The sequence below is a fragment of the Ranitomeya imitator genome, chromosome 10 (assembly GCF_032444005.1).
Source record: "Ranitomeya imitator isolate aRanImi1 chromosome 10, aRanImi1.pri, whole genome shotgun sequence".
In the NCBI taxonomy this organism is placed as follows: Eukaryota; Metazoa; Chordata; class Amphibia; order Anura; family Dendrobatidae; genus Ranitomeya; species Ranitomeya imitator.
This window is the reverse complement of record NC_091291.1, coordinates 62,860,736-62,882,792: the sequence shown is the minus strand read 5'-3', so window position 1 is coordinate 62,882,792 and position 22,057 is coordinate 62,860,736. Positions and strand designations below refer to the sequence as shown.

The 22,057-nt window shown below is 41.7% G+C and overlaps 1 protein-coding gene across 1 annotated transcript in view; it reads right to left on the bottom strand.

Annotated features, from left to right (window-relative positions):
* Positions 1-2,783: 2,783 nt before the first annotated feature.
* Positions 2,784-22,057, bottom strand: part of IL11 (interleukin 11) — a 145,328-nt gene continuing 126,054 nt past the window's right edge. The window contains exons 5-6 of the mRNA XM_069742966.1: positions 7,633-7,791; positions 2,784-2,951 (exon numbers count right to left, since the gene is read on the bottom strand). Coding sequence (XP_069599067.1) covers positions 2,784-2,951; positions 7,633-7,791 — 327 coding nt within the window. The remainder of the gene's footprint in view (positions 2,952-7,632; positions 7,792-22,057) is intronic.

Here is a 22,057-nt window from a genome sequence, read left to right as displayed (position 1 = left end):
TGCTGCAGAATAGTAAGACGCACCACATGTCCGTCTCCGTGGGTGATCCACGGGCATCTTTGGATGCATAGTGGACATGAGATTTCTTGAAATATTGACAATGATTTCTTGATTCTTGATTTCTTGACTATGCTGGAATACCTGGCCGCTCTGGCTTTGACGTTGCATAAATATGCAGGGTCAAACCCACAGCAACTCTGGATCATGGGCACGTATCCTTACAGACAGAACATGTGTCATTGTAATCTATTAAGAAGCTCACATGTTCATGTATTTTAGCAGATGAGATAAAAATTGGAGCTGTCCGGTTTTCATCTGAGTCATGAATGAAAATTAATCGTAAAAGTATATAGGTCCATGAAAAATCATTGACATCCAGGTGCTGTCCATTTTTAACATTGAATTGGGTACGAGAAGCTGTGGTACATACACACGTGGTCAAAATTGTTGGTATCCCTCGTTTCATGACAGAACCCCTTCTAATGGTCACAGAAATAACTTGAATTTGACAAAAATAATAACAAATAAAAAAAATCTATGTAAATGAACAAATTAAGGTCAGACATTGCTTTTCAACCATGTTTCCACAGAATTTAAAAAAAAATAAATAAAACTCATGAAATAGGCCTGGGCAGAAATGATGGTACCCTTAAATTAATATTTTATTGCACAACCTTTTGAGGCAATCACTGCAATCAAACGATTCCGGTAACTGTCAATGAGACTTCTGCACCTCTCGACAAATATTTTGACCCACTCCTCAAGAGCAAACTGCTCCAGTTGTCTCATGTTTAAAGGTTGCCTTTTCCAGACGGCATGTTTTAGCTCATTCCAAAGATGCTCAATGGGATTTAGTCAGGGCTCATAGAAGGCCACTTCAGAATAGTCCAATGTTTTCCTCTTAGCCATCCTTGGGTGTTTTTTAGCTGTGTGTTTTGGGTAATTATCCTGCTACAAGACCCAGACCTGCCACTGAGACCAAGCAGCACATTTCTCTCTAGAAACGCTTGATAGTCTTGAGATTTAATTGAACCCTGCACAGATTCTACACATGCTGCGCCAGATGAAGCAAAGCAGCCCCAGAACATAACAGAGCCTCCTCCATGTTTTACAGTAGGAACAGTGTTCTTTTCTTGATATGCTTCATTTTTCCATCTGTGAACATAGAGCTGATGTGCCTTGCCAAAAAAGTTCAATTTTTTGTCTCACCTGTTCATAGAACATTCTCCCAGAAGCTTTGTGGCTTGTCAACATGTTGTTTGGCAAATTCCAGTCTGGCTTTTTTTATGATTTTATTTCAACACTTCATCGCCCATGAAGTTCACTTTGGTTAATACAACAACGGATGGTGCGATCTGACACTGATGTTCCTTGAGCTTGAAGTTCACCTTTAATCTGTTTAGGAGTTTTTTGTTACCATTAGAATTATCCATCTCTTTGATTTGTCATCAATTTTCCTCCTACCGCCATGTCCAGGGAGGTTGGCTACAGTCCCATGGATCTTAAATTTCTGAGTATATTTGCAACTGTAGTTAAAGGTAACATCAAGCTGCTTGGAAATGGTCTTATAACTTTTACCTTTAACATGTTTGTCTATAATTTTCTTCTCCTGAGACAACTCTTTCCTTCACTTCCTCTGGTCCATGTTGAGTGTGATACACACCATGACACCAAACAGCACAATGAGTAGCTGTAGCCCTATATACAGGCCCACTCACTGATTCCAAGATTGTAGTCACCTGTGATAGTTAGTGGACACACCTTGATTTAACATGTCCCTTTTGTCACACATTATTTTCAGGGGTTCGATCATTTCTGTCCAGGCCTATTTCATGAGTTTTATTTTTATTTAAATTCTGTTGAAGCATGGTTGAAAAGCAATGTCTGACTTTCATTTGTTCATTTTCATAGATCTTTCATTTATTATTACTTTTGTCAGATTCAAGTTATTTCTGTGACCATTGAGGGTTTTTCTGCCATTAAAAAAGGGTACCAACAATTTTGATCATGTGTGTAATTACTTTTTTCATTTAAAAAATAGCTGATGTGAGACAACCGAATTAAAAACACTGATAAAGATCAGATTTATTTTTGCACAAAGGATAAATAACTATCTGAATGAGGCCCCATTTAAAAAGACATGTGAGAACAGACCTCCCATATGGTGTGTGAAGGGGTATGCTTAAAGTGAAAAAACACTCAACCATAATTAAATCGTATTATTGATTGTACATTAAGAACCCAATATCTCATTCTCTCTATTCATTCCATATATGCCTGTTATGTGGCTTTTAGTATTTCCATAAAACATTATGAAAATCAGAAACTAAGACCCGTTAAATTTGTCGAAAATTATCTGGTTTGCCAGTTTTTGACTGTCAATGCTATTGTGTTTCTGAAGTTGTTCATACATTGCAAGCAAGATTGTAATAAGAAAAACAGTAAACCATACTTAAATATAATAAGAATAACAACATATCATCAGAAAAATCCACAAAACCATATAGAAACTTACTTAAAAAATTAAATATTAATAATGAAAATAAATAAATAAATAAACTGCATTATAAATAGATATGAGACATCAGTGTACCATGCACAAAAAATGTATAGAGTTATTTCCCTTCTCTATAAGTCAGGCACAATAAGGAAAGTCTGAGGATTTTTTTTCTGAAAGATTTTTTAAACTTCCGGAATCAAGGAATGTCTATTTCTGTTACATAAAGGCACATTTTCTTAGCAATGCTTTTCTACCATTGCTGGAGCAAATCTTCAAGTTTTCTCTACAACTTGTTTTTCATTAGGACTACAACACGAGTAGTATAATCCAAGAAGAGATGAAAATGGTGGAAAATTGCATGACCAGTTTGCACTACTCCCCACTGGGTGGTTGTGTTAGGAAGCTGTGGCAGAGGTGGGTCACTAGCACGTGCTATATTCATTTTTGTCATCTGAAAGAAATTATTATAGAAATTAGAAAAGCAATATAAATTATGCTTTTTTTAAAGACCTTAGATTTCCCTCTATTGAGATTATACATTTTGAAAAGTTTCTGAGCTAAAGTGTATATTCTAAAAGTGAGTGTAGAGTATCTTGATCACATTATATGCATTATATGTCATTACAGTGTATATTTGTAATTTAATGCATTGGCAGTAATAGCGACTGAGACTAGTCAGACAGGTGGCACCCTGCCAGTTTCTCCCTGCCCTCTGTCATGGAGTGACAGATTTCTCCTGATAGGCTCATGCTGGAAGAAACCTGTCAGTCAATGACTATGGGAGGGGAGAAGCCACCGGTGACCAGTCTGTCCAAATAGTCCAAAAAAAAGACTATTTGAACTTTAAAATACCACAGATTTAATTATTTTTAGTACTGATTTCCCCTGTAACTAGGGCTGATATATATCACCCCTAGTTACAGGGGAAATCAGCAATAAAGATAATTTATTAATCTATTAAAAATGTCCTGAAAGGTATTTAAACTCCTTGTTGGGGCAAAGTGGGTGAAATAGATGAAAAAACAAAAAATTCAAAAGAAAATCCTGACTGGAGAATTAAATGGGTATTGTTTTGCCTCAAAATCTTTTTTTCACCTGTCTTTGCTTTTTTTCTTTTTTTTTCTTTTTTATAAAAAATGTTTTAAAGCAATAATGTAAAAAAAATCAAATGTACTATGTCCTGATTTTTTTTTTCATTCAAATGTATACAGTACTAGATGGTAGCCCGATTCTAACGCATCGAGTATTATAGAATATGTATGTAGTTTATTTATGAAGATTTTAGAATAATACATTGAATACACAGGATTCAGACTGCGCCTGTCGCTGATTGTTTGCGGCCGGCCACGTAGTATATAGCACAGCCACGGAGTATAAAGCACAGCCCACGGAGTATATAGCACAGCCCATGGAGTATATAGCACAGCCCACATAGTATATTGCACAACCCACATAGTATATTGGGAAATTACACACTTCACAAGCAATGCAAGAAGAAATGTAAGGACAACCATATATCACAAAACTTGATGGAAGGTAAGGAAAAGAATGGCAGACCATTCGGCAAATAGAGAACACAAGAAAGAGGAAAAGACCGAACTACAAGGATCAAAAAAATAATGTATACAATAGAAATAAACACATGATAATGTATGAAGTAGTCCAAAAATAATTTTATTAATAATAAATAGGGACAAGAAAAGAATGGCAATGTGGCGCTAACCACAGTCAATGTAATGTAATAGATAAACCATTATTTCTTATTTTTAGGGACTCTAGCGACGGGGTCTGTTCCGCAGGACTGGCGCATAGCAAATGTGGTGCCAATATTCAAAAAGGGCTCTAAAAGTGAACCTGGAAATCATAGGCCAGTAAGTCTAACCTCTATTGTTGGTAAAATATTTGAAGGGTTTCTGAGGGATGTTATTCTGGATTATCTCAATGAGAATAACTGTTTAACTCCATATCAGCATGGGTTTATGAGAAATCGCTCCTGTCAAACCAATCTAATCAGTTTTTATGAAGAGGTAAGCTATAGGCTGGACCACGGTGAGTCATTGGACGTGGTATATCTCGATTTTTCAAAAGCGTTTGATACCATGCCACACAAGAGGTTGGTACACAAAATGAGAATGCTGGATCTGAGGGAAAATGTGCGTAAATGGTTAAGTAACTGGCTTAGTGATAGAAAGCAGAGGGTGGTTATAAATGGTATAGTCTCTAACTGGGTCGCTGTGACCAGTGGGGTACCGCAGGGGTCGGTATTGGGACCTGTTCTCTTCAACATATTCATTAATGATCTGGTAGAAGGTTTACACAGTAAAATATCGATATTTGCAGATGATACAAAACTATGTAAAGCAGTTAATACAAGAGAAGATAGTATTCTGCTACAGATGGATCTGGATAAGTTGGAAACTTGGGCTGAAAGGTGGCAGATGAGGTTTAACAATGATAAATGTAAGGTTATACACATGGGAAGAAGGAATCAATATCACCATTACACACTGAACGGGAAACCACTGGGTATATCTGACAGGGAGAAGGACTTGGGGATCCTAGTTAATGATAAACTTACCTGGAGCAGCCAGTGCCAGGCAGCAGCTGCCAAGGCAAACAGGATCATGGGGTGCATTAAAAGAGGCCTGGATACACATGATGAGAGCATTATACTGCCTCTGTACAAATCCCTAGTTAGACCGCACATGGAGTACTGTGTCCAGTTTTGGGCACCGGTGCTCAGGAAGGATATAATGGAACTAGAGAGAGTACAAAGGAGGGCAACAAAATTAATAAAGGGGATGGGAGAACTACAATACCCAGATAGATTAGCGAAATTAGGATTATTTAGTCTAGAAAAAAGACGACTGAGGGGCGATCTAATAACCACGTATAAGTATATAAGGGGACAATACAAATATCTAGCTGAGGATCTGTTTATACCAAGGAAGGTGACGGGCACAAGGGGGCATTCTTTGCGTCTGGAGGAGAGAAGGTTTTTCCACCAACATAGAAGAGGATTCTTTACTGTTAGGGCAGTGAGAATCTGGAATTGCTTGCCTGAGGAGGTGGTGATGGCGAACTCAGTCGAGGGGTTCAAGAGAGGCCTGGATGTCTTCCTGGAGCAGAACAATATTGTATCATACAATTATTAGGTTCTGTAGAAGGATGTAGATCTGGGGATTTATTATAATGGAATATAGGCTGAACTGGATGGACAAATGTCTTTTTTCGGCCTTACTAACTATGTTACTATGTTAATGCACATGGATCATGCTCAGTACGCATGCGCCGCCTGTGTTCCCTGGCCGCTGGTGGGTTTCGGCGTCTTTACGTTTTCATGGTGACGGATCACGTGTTGTGCGCCGTCATCCTGGCGGACGTGACGTTGGGGATCATGGCGCCGGTTTCCTCCTGGCCGCGCATGCGTCACTTCATGAGCAGTCTGCTCTCATTGGCCGCATCACCCTTTTTAAACCCCTGATAATATATGGACGCCACTTCCCCTGACGAAGGATTTTTGATCCGAAACACGCGTCGGGGCGCGTCTGCCCGCATTCACCACATTATTCAGGTAACCATTCCTCCTATACTTACATGTTGTGACCGTTAACTATGCAGCTGCATGTCACGATATGGTTGGGTCTCACATAGAGCAATGGGTACTATTTAGATATATGATCCACGTGCATTGACTGTTGCATTGTAATTATAACATCTATTCACTGTTGTGAGTCTGCAGATATGTTTTTATGCTTCTTTTTCTTACGGCTCCTGGTTTCCTGACGTATTTCTACACCCATTTCATCTTATGTACATGTATATGCCCCTCTATTATATACATTTTTACGGGGTATATATAATCGATACATGTCAGCTTATTTGCATTATGTACATTTGAGTGTAAATGCATCCATGGTCTATTTATGTGGTGTTTGTGTGGGCTGATACACATTGTGTGTGGTTAGCGCCACATTGCCATTCTTTTCTTTTTTTGCCCCTATTTATTATTATTAAAATTATTTTTTGGACTACTTTATACATTATCATGTGTTTATTTCTATTGTATACATTATTTTTTTTGATACTTGTAGTTCGGTCTTTTCCTCTTTATTGTGTTCCACATAGTATATTGCACAGCCCACGCAGTACCACGCACGCAGTGTATAACACAGGCCACGTAGTGTATAACACAGGCCACGTAGTGTATAACACAGGCCACGTAGTGTATAACACAGGCCACGTAGTGTATAACACAGGCCACATAGTGTATAACACAGGCCATGTGTATAAGACAGTACACGTAGTATATAGCACAGCCCACGTAGTATATTACACAGCCACGTAGTATATTGCCCAGCCTGCATAGTACATTGCCCAGCCCACATAGTTTATTGCCCAGCCCGCGTAGTATATTGCCCAGCCTGCGTAGTATATTGCCCAGCCCGCGTAGTATATTGCCCAGCCCGCATAGTATATTGCACAGCCCACGTAATATATTGCACAACCTACGTAGTATATAGCAATGTGGGCATCATATCCTTGTTAAAAAAAAGAATTAAAATAAAAAATAGTTCTATACTCACCCTCTGTTGTCCCCCGGATCCAAGCGAAGCAGTTACCGACGCTCCTCGCGCGCTCCGGTCCCAAGAGTGCATTGTGGTCTCGCGAGATGATGACGTAGCTGTCTCGCGAGACCGCAATGCACTCTAGGGACCGGAGCAGCGTTAATGGAGTGCGTTATACCGTGGCATAAAGCGGTCCATTAACGCTGAGATTAACCCTGTGTGAGGGCTAGCGGGAGGGGAGTACGGATTGGGCACTGACTGCGGGGAGGAAGGAGTGGCCATATTGCCGCCGGACTGTGCCGGTCACTGATTGGTCGTGGCTGTTTTGCCGCGATCAATCAGCGAATTGAATTTTCATGACAGACAGAGGCCGCGACCAATGAATATCTGTGACAGACAGAAAGACAGGCAGACGGAAGTGACCCTTAGACAATTATATAGTAGATATGCATTGATTCAGCTTAAAAGTCCCACTGTTACTATTACATAAAGTTGTTTGATAAAGAAGGGGAATAAATGTTTTAGTAATGAAGTAGCCTAGTACAGCTGTAACCATCTGCTTACCAAAAAGTCAATTTTTTTCACCAGCTTTTCTATGCGATTGTGAATGCTGGTAAATTCATGATCCAAGTGACGAGCAACATGTGCAGCTTTCTTCAGCCAATCAAAATGCTTCTGATATATGAATAGTTCTGAGCTGAGCTTTGTTAAACCAGCTGATATCTATAACAAAATAAAGAAATAAAGTTACCCTAACCAGCATCAACTCAGTCAGACATGTAAAAAAAAGTAACAGCAACAAATGATGAACATTATTTCATTTTAATGGGGTGTTCCAGCTAAACAACCTCTTCTTAAATTGTAGGCTGATTTCCATGAGCCTACAACAATGTTATATCTAGGCCAAAAAACACCCCTATGGGTATGTGCACACATTTCGGATTGGCTGCCAATCTGCAGCGGATTTGATGACCTAAGGGATTGCAATCGCCATTATTAACCGTAATGGCGACAGCAAAAAATGTCTGATTTGCCATTTAATTTCTCTCTCCCCTGATGTGATCGCACATCAGAGGAGAGAGAAATAGATCCCCCCCGGCACCTTCCGGTGTCCCTTGGTTCCTTCTGCTTCCCCCACGGCCGCCAGGATTTCTTCCGGTAAGAAAATGGTGGGTGCATGCGTAGTGCGCCTGCCAAGATCTGCCGGCTGGCACTTGGCAACAATAGGAGATTTTTCCTATTGGTTCATTTTGATCACTTTCATAGCCCCAAAATAAAAAAGTAAATAAAACCCCTTTTTATCACCCTTTTAGTTAGGGAGCAATAATAAGATAAGAAAATATATGTTGGTTTATTATTTTACATTATTTCTAGGAGACAAGGGCATCAGGGATTTGGTGTGAGGTGAGTATACTTTTATGTGAATATGTATGTAATTTTACTTTTTTTTAAAACTGTGTGCACAGGCACCAGCAGATGATACTACTCTTCCATCAGTGGCACCTGCTGTCACGCAACAAATCCGCAATGTGTGCACATAGCCTAAGTCTGAGCATTTTGACGTATCTGCCAGTTATAGTTTTTTTTTTTTTTTACATGGTCTGCTTTTGGTGAAATCTAGCTGCTAGTTTCATTGTCGCTTCTATTTACTGACTTTGTACAGTCTGATCTTTCGATTGCCTCACCTTTCTCACCCTGACTCTGTTATCCTGGTTTTGACTTTTGCTTTTCCTGACCATACACCATACTCCTGTATCTAGGTTTTGTCTTCTTTGGTTATGACCTGGCTTGACTACCATTCTCTCTGCTAGCTCAGTCGACCATCCACAGCATGCATGTAACCAGTGTTGTACTAGAGTAGATTGGAACAAAACAAAATCCTCTAAACTGCATGCTCGCAAACGCCAGAAGCCTGACAAACAAGATGGTAGAACTAGAAGCAGAAATATCTACAGGTAACTTTGACATAGTGGGAATAACCGAGACATGGTTAGATGAAAGCTATGACTGGGCAGTTAACTTACAGGGTTACAGTCTGTTTAGAAAGGATCGTAAAAATCGGAGAGGAGGAGGGGTTTGTCTCTATGTAAAGTCTTGTCTAAAGTCCACTTTAAGGGAGGATATTAGCGAAGGAAATGAGGATGTCGAGTCCATATGGGTCGAAATTCATGGAGGGAAAAATGGTAACAAAATTCTCATTGGGGTCTGTTACAAACCCCCAAATATAACAGAAACCATGGAAAGTCTACTTCTAAAGCAGATAGATGAAGCTGCAACCCATAATGAGGTCCTGGTTATGGGGGACTTTAACTACCCGGATATTAACTGGGAAACAGAAACCTGTGAAACCCATAAAGGCAACAGGTTTCTGCTAATAACCAAGAAAAATTATCTTTCACAATTGGTGCAGAATCCAACCAGAGGAGGAGCACTTTTAGACCTAATACTATCTAATAGACCTGACAGAATAACAAATCTGCAGGTGGTCGGGCATCTAGGAAATAGCGACCACAATATTGTACAGTTTCACCTGTCTTTCACTAGGGGGACTTGTCGGGGAGTCACAAAAACACTGAACTTTAGGAAGGCAAAGTTTGACCAGCTTAGAGATGCCCTTAATCTGGTAGACTGGGACAATATCCTCAGAAATAAGAATACAGATAATAATTGGGAAATGTTTAAGAACATCCTAAATAGGCAGTGTAAGCGGTTTATACCTTGTGGGAATAAAAGGACTAGAAATAGGAAAAACCCAATGTGGCTAAACAAAGAAGTAAGACAGGCAATTAACAGTAAAAAGAAAGCATTTGCACTACTAAAGCAGGATAGCACCATTGAAGCTCTAAAAAACTATAGGGAGAAAAATACTTTATCTAAAAAACTAATTAAAGCTGCCAAAAAGGAAACAGAGAAGCACATTGCTAAGGAGAGTAAAACTAATCCCAGACTGTTCTTCAACTATATCAATAGTAAAAGAATAAAAACTGAAAATGTAGGCCCCTTAAAAAATAGTGAGGAAAGAATGGTTGTAGATGACGAGGAAAAAGCTAACATATTAAACACCTTCTTCTCCACGGTATTCATGGTGGAAAATGAAATGCTAGGCGAAATCCCAAGAAACAATGAAAACCCTATATTAAGGGTCACCAATCTAACCCAAGAAGAGGTGCGAAACCGGCTCAATAAGATTAAAATAGATAAATCTCTGGGTCCGGATGGCATACACCCACGAGTACGAAGAGAACTAAGTAATGTAATAGATAAACCATTATTTCTTATTTTTAGGGACTCTATAGCAACAGGGTCTGTTCCGCAGGATTGGCGCATAGCAAATGTGGTGCCAATATTCAAAAAGGGCTCTAAAAGTGAACCTGGAAATTATAGGCCAGTAAGGGTACCGTCACACTATAACATTTCGATCGCTACGACGGTACGATTCGTGACGTTCCAGCGATATCGTTACGATATCGCTGTGTCTGACACGCAGCAGCGATCAAGGATCCTGCTGAGAATCGTACGTCGTAGCAGATCGTATGGAACTTTCTTTCGTCGCTGGATCTCCCGCTGTCATCGCTAGATCGGTGTGTGTGACACCGATCTAGCGATCTAGCGATGCGATCCAGCGATGCGTTCGCTTGTAACCAGGGTAAACATCGGGTAACTAAGCGCAGGACCGCGCTTAGTTACCCGATGTTTACCCTGGTTACAGGCGTTAAACTAAAAAAAAACAAACAGCACATACTTACATTCTGGTGTCCGTCAGGTCCCTTGCCGTCTCTGCTTCCCGCACTGTGACTGCCGGCCGTAAAGTGAAAGCAGAGCACAGCGGCTGTGCTTTCACTTTCACTTTACGGCCGGCAGTCACTGAGTGCGGGAACCAGACTGCAAGGGACCTGACGGACACCAGAATGTAAGTATGTGCTGTTTTTTTTTTTTTAGTTTAACGCTTGTAACCAGGGTAAACATCGGGTAACTAAGCGCGGTCCTGCGCTTAGTTACCCGATGTTTACCCTGGTTACCCAGGGACCTCGGCATCGTTGGTCGCTGGAGAGCTGTCTGTGTGACAGCTCCCCAGCGACCACACTACGATTTACCTACGATCACGGCCAGGTCATATCGCTGGTCGTGATCGTAAGTAAATCGTATAGTGTGACGGTACCCTAAGTCTAACCTCTATTGTTGGTAAAATATTTGAAGGGTTTCTGAGGGATGTTATTCTGGATTATCTCAATGAGAATAACTGTTTAACTCCATATCAGCATGGGTTTATGAGAAATCGCTCCTGTCAAACCAATCTAATCAGTTTTTATGAAGAGGTAAGCTATAGGCTGGACCACGGTGAGTCATTGGACGTGGTATATCTCGATTTTTCCAAAGCGTTTGATACCGTGCCGCACAAGAGGTTGGTACACAAAATGAGAATGCTTGGTCTGGGGGAAATTGTGTGTAAATGGGTTAGTAACTGGCTTAGTGATAGAAAGCAGAGGGTAGTTATAAATGGTATAGTCTCTAACTGGGTCGCTGTGACCAGTGGGGTACTGCAGGGGTCGGTATTGGGACCTGTTCTCTTCAACATATTCATTAATGATCTGGTAGAAGGTTTACACAGTAAAATATCGATATTTGCAGATGATACAAAACTATGTAAAGCAGTTAATACAAGAGAAGATAGTATTCTGCTACAGATGGATCTGGATAAGTTGGAAACTTGGGCTGAAAGGTGGCAGATGAGGTTTAACAATGATAAATGTAAGGTTATACACATGGGAAGAAGGAATCAATATCACCATTACACACTGAACGGGAAACCACTGGGTAAATCTGACAGGGAGAAGGACTTGGGGATCCTAGTTAATGATAAACTTACCTGGAGCAGCCAGTGCCAGGCAGCAGCTGCCAAGGCAAACAGGATCATGGGGTGCATTAAAAGAGGTCTGGATACACATGATGAGAGCATTATACTGCCTCTGTACAAATCCCTAGTTAGACCGCACATGGAGTACTGTGTCCAGTTTTGGGCACCGGTGCTCAGGAAGGATATAATGGAACTAGAGAGAGTACAAAGGAGGGCAACAAAATTAATAAAGGGGATGGGAGAACTACAATACCCAGATAGATTAGCGAAATTAGGATTATTTAGTCTAGAAAAAAGACGACTGAGGGGCGATCTAATAACCATGTAAAAGTATATAAGGGGACAATACAAATATCTAGCTGAGGATCTGTTTATACCAAGGAAGGTGACGGGCACAAAGGGGCATTCTTTGCGTCTGGAGGAGAGAAGGTTTTTCCACCAACATAGAAGAGGATTCTTTACTGTTAGGGCAGTGAGAATCTGGAATTGCTTGCCTGAGGAGGTGGTGATGGCGAACTCAGTCGAGGGGTTCAAGAGAGGCCTGGATGTCTTCCTGGAGCAGAACAATATTGTATCATACAATTAGGTTCTGTAGAAGGACATAGATCTGGGGATTTATTATGATGGAATATAGGCTGAACTGGATGGACAAATGTATTTTTTCGGCCTTACTAACTATGTTACTATGTTACCTTGGGCCCCTCAGAGAAAATCATTCCTGGGGCCCACTATATAGCTACACAGAAATAATACAAGTCCATCAATTGTGTGGTAAAGCGTATTAATGTTGTGTAATATAAAAACACAATGTTTCATATTAATAAAAAATAGCGGAAATTGAGCTAAACTTTGTGTAGTCACTTCATCACCCCCATTCCATATGTCATGTGTCAAATGTTGCATAGTTCTATATTTTTGTACAAATTGGAACTTTTTGTGCATGTTATTATTATTATTTATTATTATAGCGCCATTTATTCCATAGCGCTTTACATGTGAGAAGTGAGAAGGGGTATACATAATAAAAAACAAGTAAAATAATCTTAATCAATCAATACAAGTCACAACTGGTACATGAGGAGAGAGGACCCTGCCCGCGAGGGCTCAAAATCTGCAATATATTCATTTGTTGAATGCCTTTTATTAAGACAGCCAGTGTTGAGATAAGGGTCCTATTCTCCCTGTGCACACACATAAAATCAATTCAAAATATTAATCCCTTGGCACAGATGAATGTACCAGTATGTCCACAGCAGGATCCGCATGTGTGGAGTTGGTTCAGGAGTGGAGCCTGCTTCACACACAACAGATGGCAACTGTGTTATGCAGCGGGCATGTGCCTGTAACAGCGACAAACAAAGCTAGCTCTAATCATTACTGTTAAACCAGTTGTAAGCAATCACTGGTCAATCACTGACGGGAATTTTAGCTGGCATGATTGCGGAGTGCTGATGGGTTACCATGCAGCTTTGTGACCCCATCTTGATACTTCCATAAAATCCAGCTTTAGGCTGTAGATTGATATGAGAACATTATTTACACTATACACTGCAATACTGTTTCACTGAAACACACAAAACAAGCAGGGGTCACTGACGGTGCAACTGCGTCCAGTCCCGTGCTGCAGCGTGGCCCAACATCACCAATTTCATAAGGATGAGCATCCTGATGCACATTCTGTTGAAATGTATTGTTATGCAGAGACCTGCCAGTTCTCTGCACTGCAATGCATGCTGCAGGTCAATCAGAAGCCAGTAGTAGATGCATATCATAGGTTGCGCATGGCAGTGACAGCGTGTGTTGCCCTTGCCAGCATGCAGAATTTAGGTACTGCGTCGGCTATTGAAGAATGCCATATGTCGTTGGAGCAGAAGAAGAAAAAAATAATATTTTTTTTTTATTTTTAAAATGTGATGGAGAAAAACAGAAGGGACACAGAATCTGAAAATTATTACAAAAAGGGAACACTATACCAGAATTGGGAACATTATACCAGGATGGGGATATTGTACCAGGATAGGGATGTTATATCAGGATGGGGGACATTATACTAGGATGGGAGGCATTATATCAGGATGGGGGGATATTACAACAAGATGGCGGACATTATACTAGGATGAGAATAGTACTGTATATCAGAATGAGGGACATTATACCAGGATGGTGCACATTACATCAGGATGATTGACGTTATACCAAAAGGATGACATTATATCAGATGGGTGATATCATACCAGGATGGCGGACATTACATCAGAAGGGGGACATTGTTATAGCATGGAGCCCAGGATAGGGACATTATTACTGGAAGGGTCCCAGGATTGGGGTCATTATACCAAAATGGGGACATTATACCAGTCAGGGTTGATACGTGTGGGCTCAGTCCATCAAAACCTGCACCCTATATCATCAATGAGTAAAGTCCCCCATTCACACTCAGTGTTGGTGTTGGCAGGGGCTCAGTTAGTTATGGGTGATAATCCCGCTCAGTTACATAAACCTAACCTTTTGTGAGTGATGTAATAGGGAGCCATGATCCATCTCCCTGCGATTCTTACTGTCAGTCTGTGACAGTGTTAGGGAGGAGCACTTTACTAACCACACCATAGCTCATTACCTGAGCTGTGCTGTCAACGCCAGGAAGAGGACACAAACACAATGAACACTGGCTGTGCTGCTGCCAATCAGCATTAGCCTTATCAACAGCAGCACTGCTCTCCCTGGTTGTTCCAGGTGCAGTAAAGCAGTGATCCACCAGGACAGTCCAACCCTGGATATAACCCAGGCGGCCCTGCTTAATTTCAGGTCCATGTGTAGGATCTGCTAAGCAGAGAGGCTTGTGTAAACTTGTCTGTGGAAGCCCTTTTAAGTGCTGCCAGGGTTCCCTTTTAGAAGGTGCTGTTTCACTTTTGGAGTGCATATTTGACAGTCAAAGAGCCATGTCACATTTGCAGAGCCAACAAAATCCCTGTACAAGTGATGACATTTTGGAACCTACATCCCTCAAAGACTTAATCTATGTATAAGGTGAACATCTTAACCACACAGGCACGTCGCAGAAGTTTATTACATTGGTCAGTTAAAATGCAAAATTATTTTTTTCCCACGAAAATGTTGATGTAGCCCGAACTTTGTCATTTTCACAAGGTTAAAATGAAAAATTGGACCCCATCATTTGTTACAAATTTTATCCTCAGTACACCATATGGGGTGGGAATAAACTGTTAGGGCACATGGCAGGTCTCAGAAGAAGCGCTATTTTAATTTTTTTATGCAAACTAGGCTGAAACTAACAGCGGGTGGCATGTTAAATTTGCAGAACCCCAAGGTCTAAAGAAAGCAGAAATGCACTACAAGTGACCACGTTTAGAAACTTCTTCCGTAGAGGAATTTATCTAGACATATGGTGAGCATCTTGAATCCTCATGCGCTGTCATAATGCTGCTTTTGTAGTTTCTGCAGTGCACTACGGACCAATGCTCAATGACAGCAAGACAGATATGAGGGTCAAGAAGGGATGGCTTGGGGGTAGATTTAGAGGTTGATATGAAGATACTTTGTTTATCACAACTGAATCACTTGAAGGAGCAGAACAGGTCTTAAGGTATCGTCACACTGAGCAACTTTTAAACGAGAATGATAGCGATCTGTGACGTTGCAGCGTCCTGGATAGCGATATAGTTGTGTTTGACACGCAGCAGCGATCAGGATCCTGCTGTGACATCGCTGGTCAGAGCTGAAAGTCCAAAACTTTATTTCGTCGCTGGATCACCCACTGACATCGCAGAATCGGCGTGTGTGATGCCGATTCAGCAATGTCTTCACTGGTAACCAGGGTAAACATCGGGTTACTAAGCGCAGGACCGGTGTCTGTCACGTCATAGTAACATAGTAACATAGTAAGGCCGAAAAAAGACATTTGTCCATCCAGTTCAGCCTATATTCCATCATAATAAATCCCCATATCTGCGTCCTTCTACAGAACCTAATAATTGTATGATACAATATTGTTCTGCTCCAGGAAGAGAAGCAAAGGTGTGTGGAAATCACACCATACATATACCCTCTGGCTCAGGACAGGATCAGCTGTGGAGGATATCCACTAATAAAACATAACCTTTAATAATAAATACAAAAAAATGCACATCCAACAGGACACAAACAAAAAAAAAACATATAAAGTGCTCAGGTGAACCAGTGCTCAATATAAAAAATGGTTTGATCTCACCCAAGCTGCCGGACACTGTATACTTCCGCACGACACAGTAGAGATCCAAGTAAATGAAAAGAGGCAGGGCTAAAGTAATATGTCTACCCTGTAGCCCCTATGTAACTCCTGTCCTAACAAGGACAGGCCCCAAATGGACCTTGCTCTAAGGGACCAACCCACCCAATGTGTATAAAGGCAGAGTCCCAAATCCTCTTGAGATATAATTTCTTCCTCCCTACGCGTTTCAACTCCGGTCATGGAGAATCATCAGGGGAGTCATATGGAAAGAAGTGCCAACGGGCACAGAGATTGTAAGTCCGTATAAAGTCTGGGGCCTGCAGTGGCTAGGCATCCCAAGCTGGAGGTGTCCGTCTGTGTCCACAGTCTCTGGTAGACTACAACCCATCCCAGTAAAGCCTCTATATATACCCAAGGCCCCTCCCCCTAATCAATGATGTTTAAAGGTTTGTGAAAAATCCGGAGCGGATCAGGCCACCTAGTAAGTCATGTGCCCTCAATGCAGGGATGCACTATATGATCCAAGTTGATAAATACGCCCGTGAAATATTACCTGTGCCTTAAATAGAAGTGTGCAATATGCACACCCCCCTATGTATAGACATATAGTGCTGCCAAAAATATTTATACAAGGCAAGCATTGGAAAAAGTATATGAGGTACGCCGATATCTACATAGGTGTAGTAAAGGTGCTTATCCCCGTATCAAAAGATCCACAGTCAAAAACATCACACAGTGGTTATGCTAAGAAATATATATAGATCGTACTAGCGCATTCATGAGGGGCATAATAAATACCAATATAACCCCCACAGACATAGATGAAGCACTGTTATAGACAGCCGCGTGAAACTAGCACTCACCATACAGTGGGGCAAAAAAGTATTTAGTCAGTCAGCAATAGTGCAAGTTCCACCACTTAAAAAGATGAGAGGCGTCTGTAATTTACATCATAGGTAGACCTCAACTATGGGAGACAAACTGAGAAAAAAAAATCCAGAAAATCACATTGTCTGTTTTTTTAACATTTTATTTGCATATTATGGTGGAAAATAAGTATTTGGTCAGAAACAAAATTTCATCTCAATACTTTGTAATATATCCTTTGTTGGCAATGACAGAGGTCAGACGTTTTCTGTAAGTCTTCACAAGGTTGCCACACACTGTTGTTGGTATGTTGGTCCATTCCTCCATGCAGATCTCCTCTAGAGCAGTGATGTTTTTGGCTTTTCGCTTGGCAACACGGACTTTCAACTCCCTCCAAAGGTTTTCTATAGGGTTGAGATCTGGAGACTGGCTAGGCCACTCCAGGACCTTGAAATGCTTCTTACGAAGCCACTCCTTCATTTCCCTGGCGGTGTGCTTTGGATCATTGTCATGTTGAAAGACCCAGCCACGTTTCATCTTCAATGCCCTTGCTGATGGAAGGAGGTTTGCACTCAAAATCTCACGATACATGGCCCCATTCATTCTTTCATGTACCCGGATCAGTCGTCCTGGCCCCTTTGCAGAGAAACAGCCCCAAAGCATGATGTTTCCACCACCATGCTTTACAGTAGGTATGGTGTTTGATGGATGCAACTCAGTATTCTTTTTCCTCCAAACACGACAAGTTGTGTTTCTACCAAACAGTTCCAGTTTGGTTTCATCAGACCATAGGACATTCTCCCAAAACTCCTCTGGATCATCCAAATGCTCTCTAGCAAACTTCAGACGGGCCCGGACATGTACTGGCTTAAGCAGTGGGACACGTCTGGTACTGCAGGATCTGAGTCCATGGTGGCATAGTGTGTTACTTATGGTAGGCCTTGTTACATTGGTCCCAGCTCTCTGCAGTTCATTCACTAGGTCCCCCCGCGTGGTTCTGGGATTTTTGCTCACCGTTCTTGTGATCATTCTGACCCCACGGGGTGGGATTTTGCGTGGAGCCCCAGATCGAGGGAGATTATCAGTGGTCTTGTATGTCTTCCATTTTCTAATTATTGCTCCCACTGTTGATTTCTTCACTCCAAGCTGGTTGGCTATTGCAGATTCAGTCTTCCCAGCCTGGTGCAGGGCTACAATTTTGTTTCTGGTGTCCTTTGACAGCTCTTTGGTCTTCACCATAGTGGAGTTTGGAGTCAGACTGTTTGAGGGTGTGCACAGGTGTCTTTTTATACTGATAACAAGTTTAAACAGGTGCCATTACTACAGGTAATGAGTGGAGGAAAGAGGAGACTCTTAAAGAAGAAGTTACAGGTCTGTGAGAGCCAGAAATCTTGATTGTTTGTTTCTGACCAAATACTTATTTTCCACCATAAATGCAAAAAAATTATAAAAAAAAACAGACAATGTGATTTTCTGGATTTTGTTTTCTCAGTTTGTCTCCCATAGTTGAGGTCTACCTATTATGTAAATTACAGACGCCTCTCATCTTTTTAAGTGGTGGAACTTGCACTATTGCTGACTGACTAAATACTTTTTTGCCCCACTGTATATGTCTGCATGGTTACCGGTTTGTAAACAATAGCGCATGGTAAGCGCGAACACCGGAAGTTGCGGCGCCATCTTGTGCGCGTCACATCCTGTCCGGCGCCCAATGTTGCCTAGGACTAGGTGAGTGCGTTTCAGCAATGGAACGCAAACCGACTCCCTCGTCCGTAACCACGAGGCCCCGGCCAGCGTAAGTTTAAAAGGGGCGTTCCGAGATGTATCGCGATACTTAAACAAACCCTGATATGCACATCTGAAGTTCGCTACCAGCTGATCCTGTCCTGAGCCAGAGGGTATATGTATGGTGTGATTTCCACACACCTTTGCTTCTCTTGTTATTGATTATTCTTGCTATGGCTGGGTTTCTGGCAGCAGGCCCGGATACAGAATTATGGCTTACTGAGGCCAGAGACATTTTTTCAGAGAAAGCTTTCTCTCAAAAGAAATATACACCTACTTATGCTTCTGTTTTTACAGATCTGAACAGAGTGTATAGGGAACAAATAGTCTCTTGGTGGGAACTTCAAAGCCTTGAGAACTATATTAAAAATGGTATAGTCCCAAGAGGACTACGTATTTCCCTTACCCCAGCAGCACGGTGTAGAAACCCCCAGTTGATGAGCCTTTGGGAGAAAGAAGCCACCTGCAGTTCCCTGAGATTTATGCAGATCCTAGTTAACGAAGAAAAAATCAATCTGGAGAGATTAAATACTAAACTCAAAGAACAGATAGAGATTACAAAAAAATTTGAATCTGAGAAAGACTTTATTGTGAAAGAGACTGAGTTACAAAATTCCATTGAGAAGTTTCAGTATAATCTAAAAAAAGGAAACATAAACAATATCTCAGGGACCTGCAGGACTTCAAAGACAACAAAATATATCAAGTAGTGGTGGATAGATCTGATAGAGGAGATAGAGAGACAGATCTGTCTTCTACTGAGACAGACCTGTCAGATACAGAAAGTAGAAGGCCCACTCCTAAAGGCCGGCAGAGGGGGAGGGGTAACAACTATCGAAGAGGAGATAGATTTCAGTCCTCTATACCTAGACCGGTTTTTTAGATCGACCATACCAACTCCGCAGTCACAGGTTTTGAATTTATCGGACAGACAACTTACGGAGGTTGAAATGTCGGTCTTATCGAAAGGACTATCGCTTATACCCAGTTCTGACTTTGTTCCTTTTGATATGGTTAAGGATTTGAATTTGTTTACTAGAAAACTTAAGTAGCATAAATTTTTTAAACAAAAGGATAAAAAAACCTGTCATGAATTGGGCATTTCCCTTGATATGCTACCTGATATACAACTTCTGGCAGGTTTGGACACCGTATCAGCCACAGATGAAGGAACTGGTCCCTTCACCCAACTCAAAAACCCTAGTAAAAAGATGGCACCAGTCGGTGGAGATCACTCCGCAATTGATGTCTTTTTGAATCTGAGTACTCGTGACATCAAGAATTTAGTACACTGTCAATCTCGTCATAACCTTAGCAGAGTACAGATGGAGGCTCTCCGGGGTTTGGAAAATGACAAATCCCTTATTTTCAAGCCATCTGACAAAGGTGGCAACGTGGTGGTTATGGGGATCGACAGATATAGGAATATGTGTTTGTCTTTACTTAATGACCAGACCACCTATGCCCGTGTAACCACGAACCCAACCACTAAATGTTTGTCAGATCTCAGGGTCATTCTACTCAAAGCCAAAGCTGAGAAACTGATTAATGAGGACGAATTCTCCTTCCTGTTGCCCCTCCACCCGGTTATGCCCACGTTCTATGCCCTTCCAAAGATCCACAAGGGCCTGGATCCGTTAAAGGGCAGACCCATCGTCTCTGGGATAGGAGGTGTTGGACAAAATGTGGGCATTTACATCGATAATGTCCTAAGACCATTCGTAACCTCACTTCCATCGTATGTTAGGGATACCATGGATCTGCTTCGCAGACTTGAAGGTATTTCCCTTGAACCTGGCACCCTCCTGGCCAGTATTGATGTTGAGGCCCTGTACTCCTCAATCCCACATCATTGTGGGGTTCGGGGGGTACAATACTTTTTAAATACAAGGGGGTGCCAGTTCAGGGCTCACAATGAATTTATCATTTCCCTCCTTGAATTTGTACTTAATAACAATTTTTTCTGCTTTGATGGAAGGATCCTCCACCAGCTCAGGGGCACTGCCATGGGCAGGCCATGTGCGCCCACCTACGCAAGCTTGTTCCTGGGCTGGTGGGAGGACAGTATTGCCTTTTCCGAGACTCATGAGAATTTTCTGGCCCTTGTGGATCTTTGGGTCAGATATATAGATGATATTTTTATATTGTGGAGGGGCACCAGGGAGGCCTTTGGTAATTGTGTGGCATCCCTTAATGATAATGAAGTTGGCCTCAGCTTCACTTTTGAAATACAGGAGGAGAGATTACCGTTTCTGGACGTCCTCATCTCAAAATCTAGGGATGGGGAATGTCTTGAAACCACCGTGTACAGGAAGCCGACTGCAACTAATTCCTTGTTAAGGTGGGATAGCCATCATCCCTTCTCCCTGAAAAAAGGAATCCCTAAGGGCCAGTACCTTAGGCTGCGCCGCAACTGCTCTAGTCAAAGGGACTTCAAAACGAAAGCGGATGATCTCCGGCAGAGATTCCAGGCCAGGGGTTACCCGGATTGGATACTCAGGGAAGCATTTCGCCATGCAAATGCATGTGAGAGGGGAACTTTGCTAATACCCCAAAACAGAGAGGAAGAGACCCCTAAAGAGACTAGGGTGATCTGCACCTATAATAATGGGGCAGGACCCGTTAGGGACATTTTGAAAAAACATTGCGGAATTCTGGGGATGGACGAGGATGTGAGAGATATCATTGGCAAGGAACCAAGGATTACCTACCGGAGAGGTAGGACTCTAGGTGATAGACTCATGCATAGCCATTTCACTACACCTAAAAAGGAGACATGGCTTCCTCAAAGACCAGTAGGATGTTTTAAGTGTGGAACTTGTGTGGCGTGTGATTTTATTCTTACTGGGAAGGAATTCCATAATGAGAATACACAGCAGTCTTATACCATCAGGGACTTTATTAATTGTAGAACAACAGGTATCATATATAGGGCGATGTTGTGAATTCTGTGGCAGAGCGCCCTCCTGTGGTCACAAGTGGTATTTCGGCTGATTCTCTCTATGAGCTTCCGTTGGTGGAGGAGAGTGGTACTGCGGCTTCTGAGTTTCCTTCCTCAGGTGATGTGGTGAAGTCGTTAGATGCTGCTCTATTTAACTCCACCTAGTGCTTTGATCCTGGCCTCCAGTCAATGTTCTAGTATTGGACTTGCTTCCTCCTGGATCGTTCCTGTGGTCTGCTGCTCTGCATAGCTAAGTTCTGCTTTTGTTATTTTTGTTTGCTGTTTTTTTCTGTCCAGCTTGCTTATTTGGTTT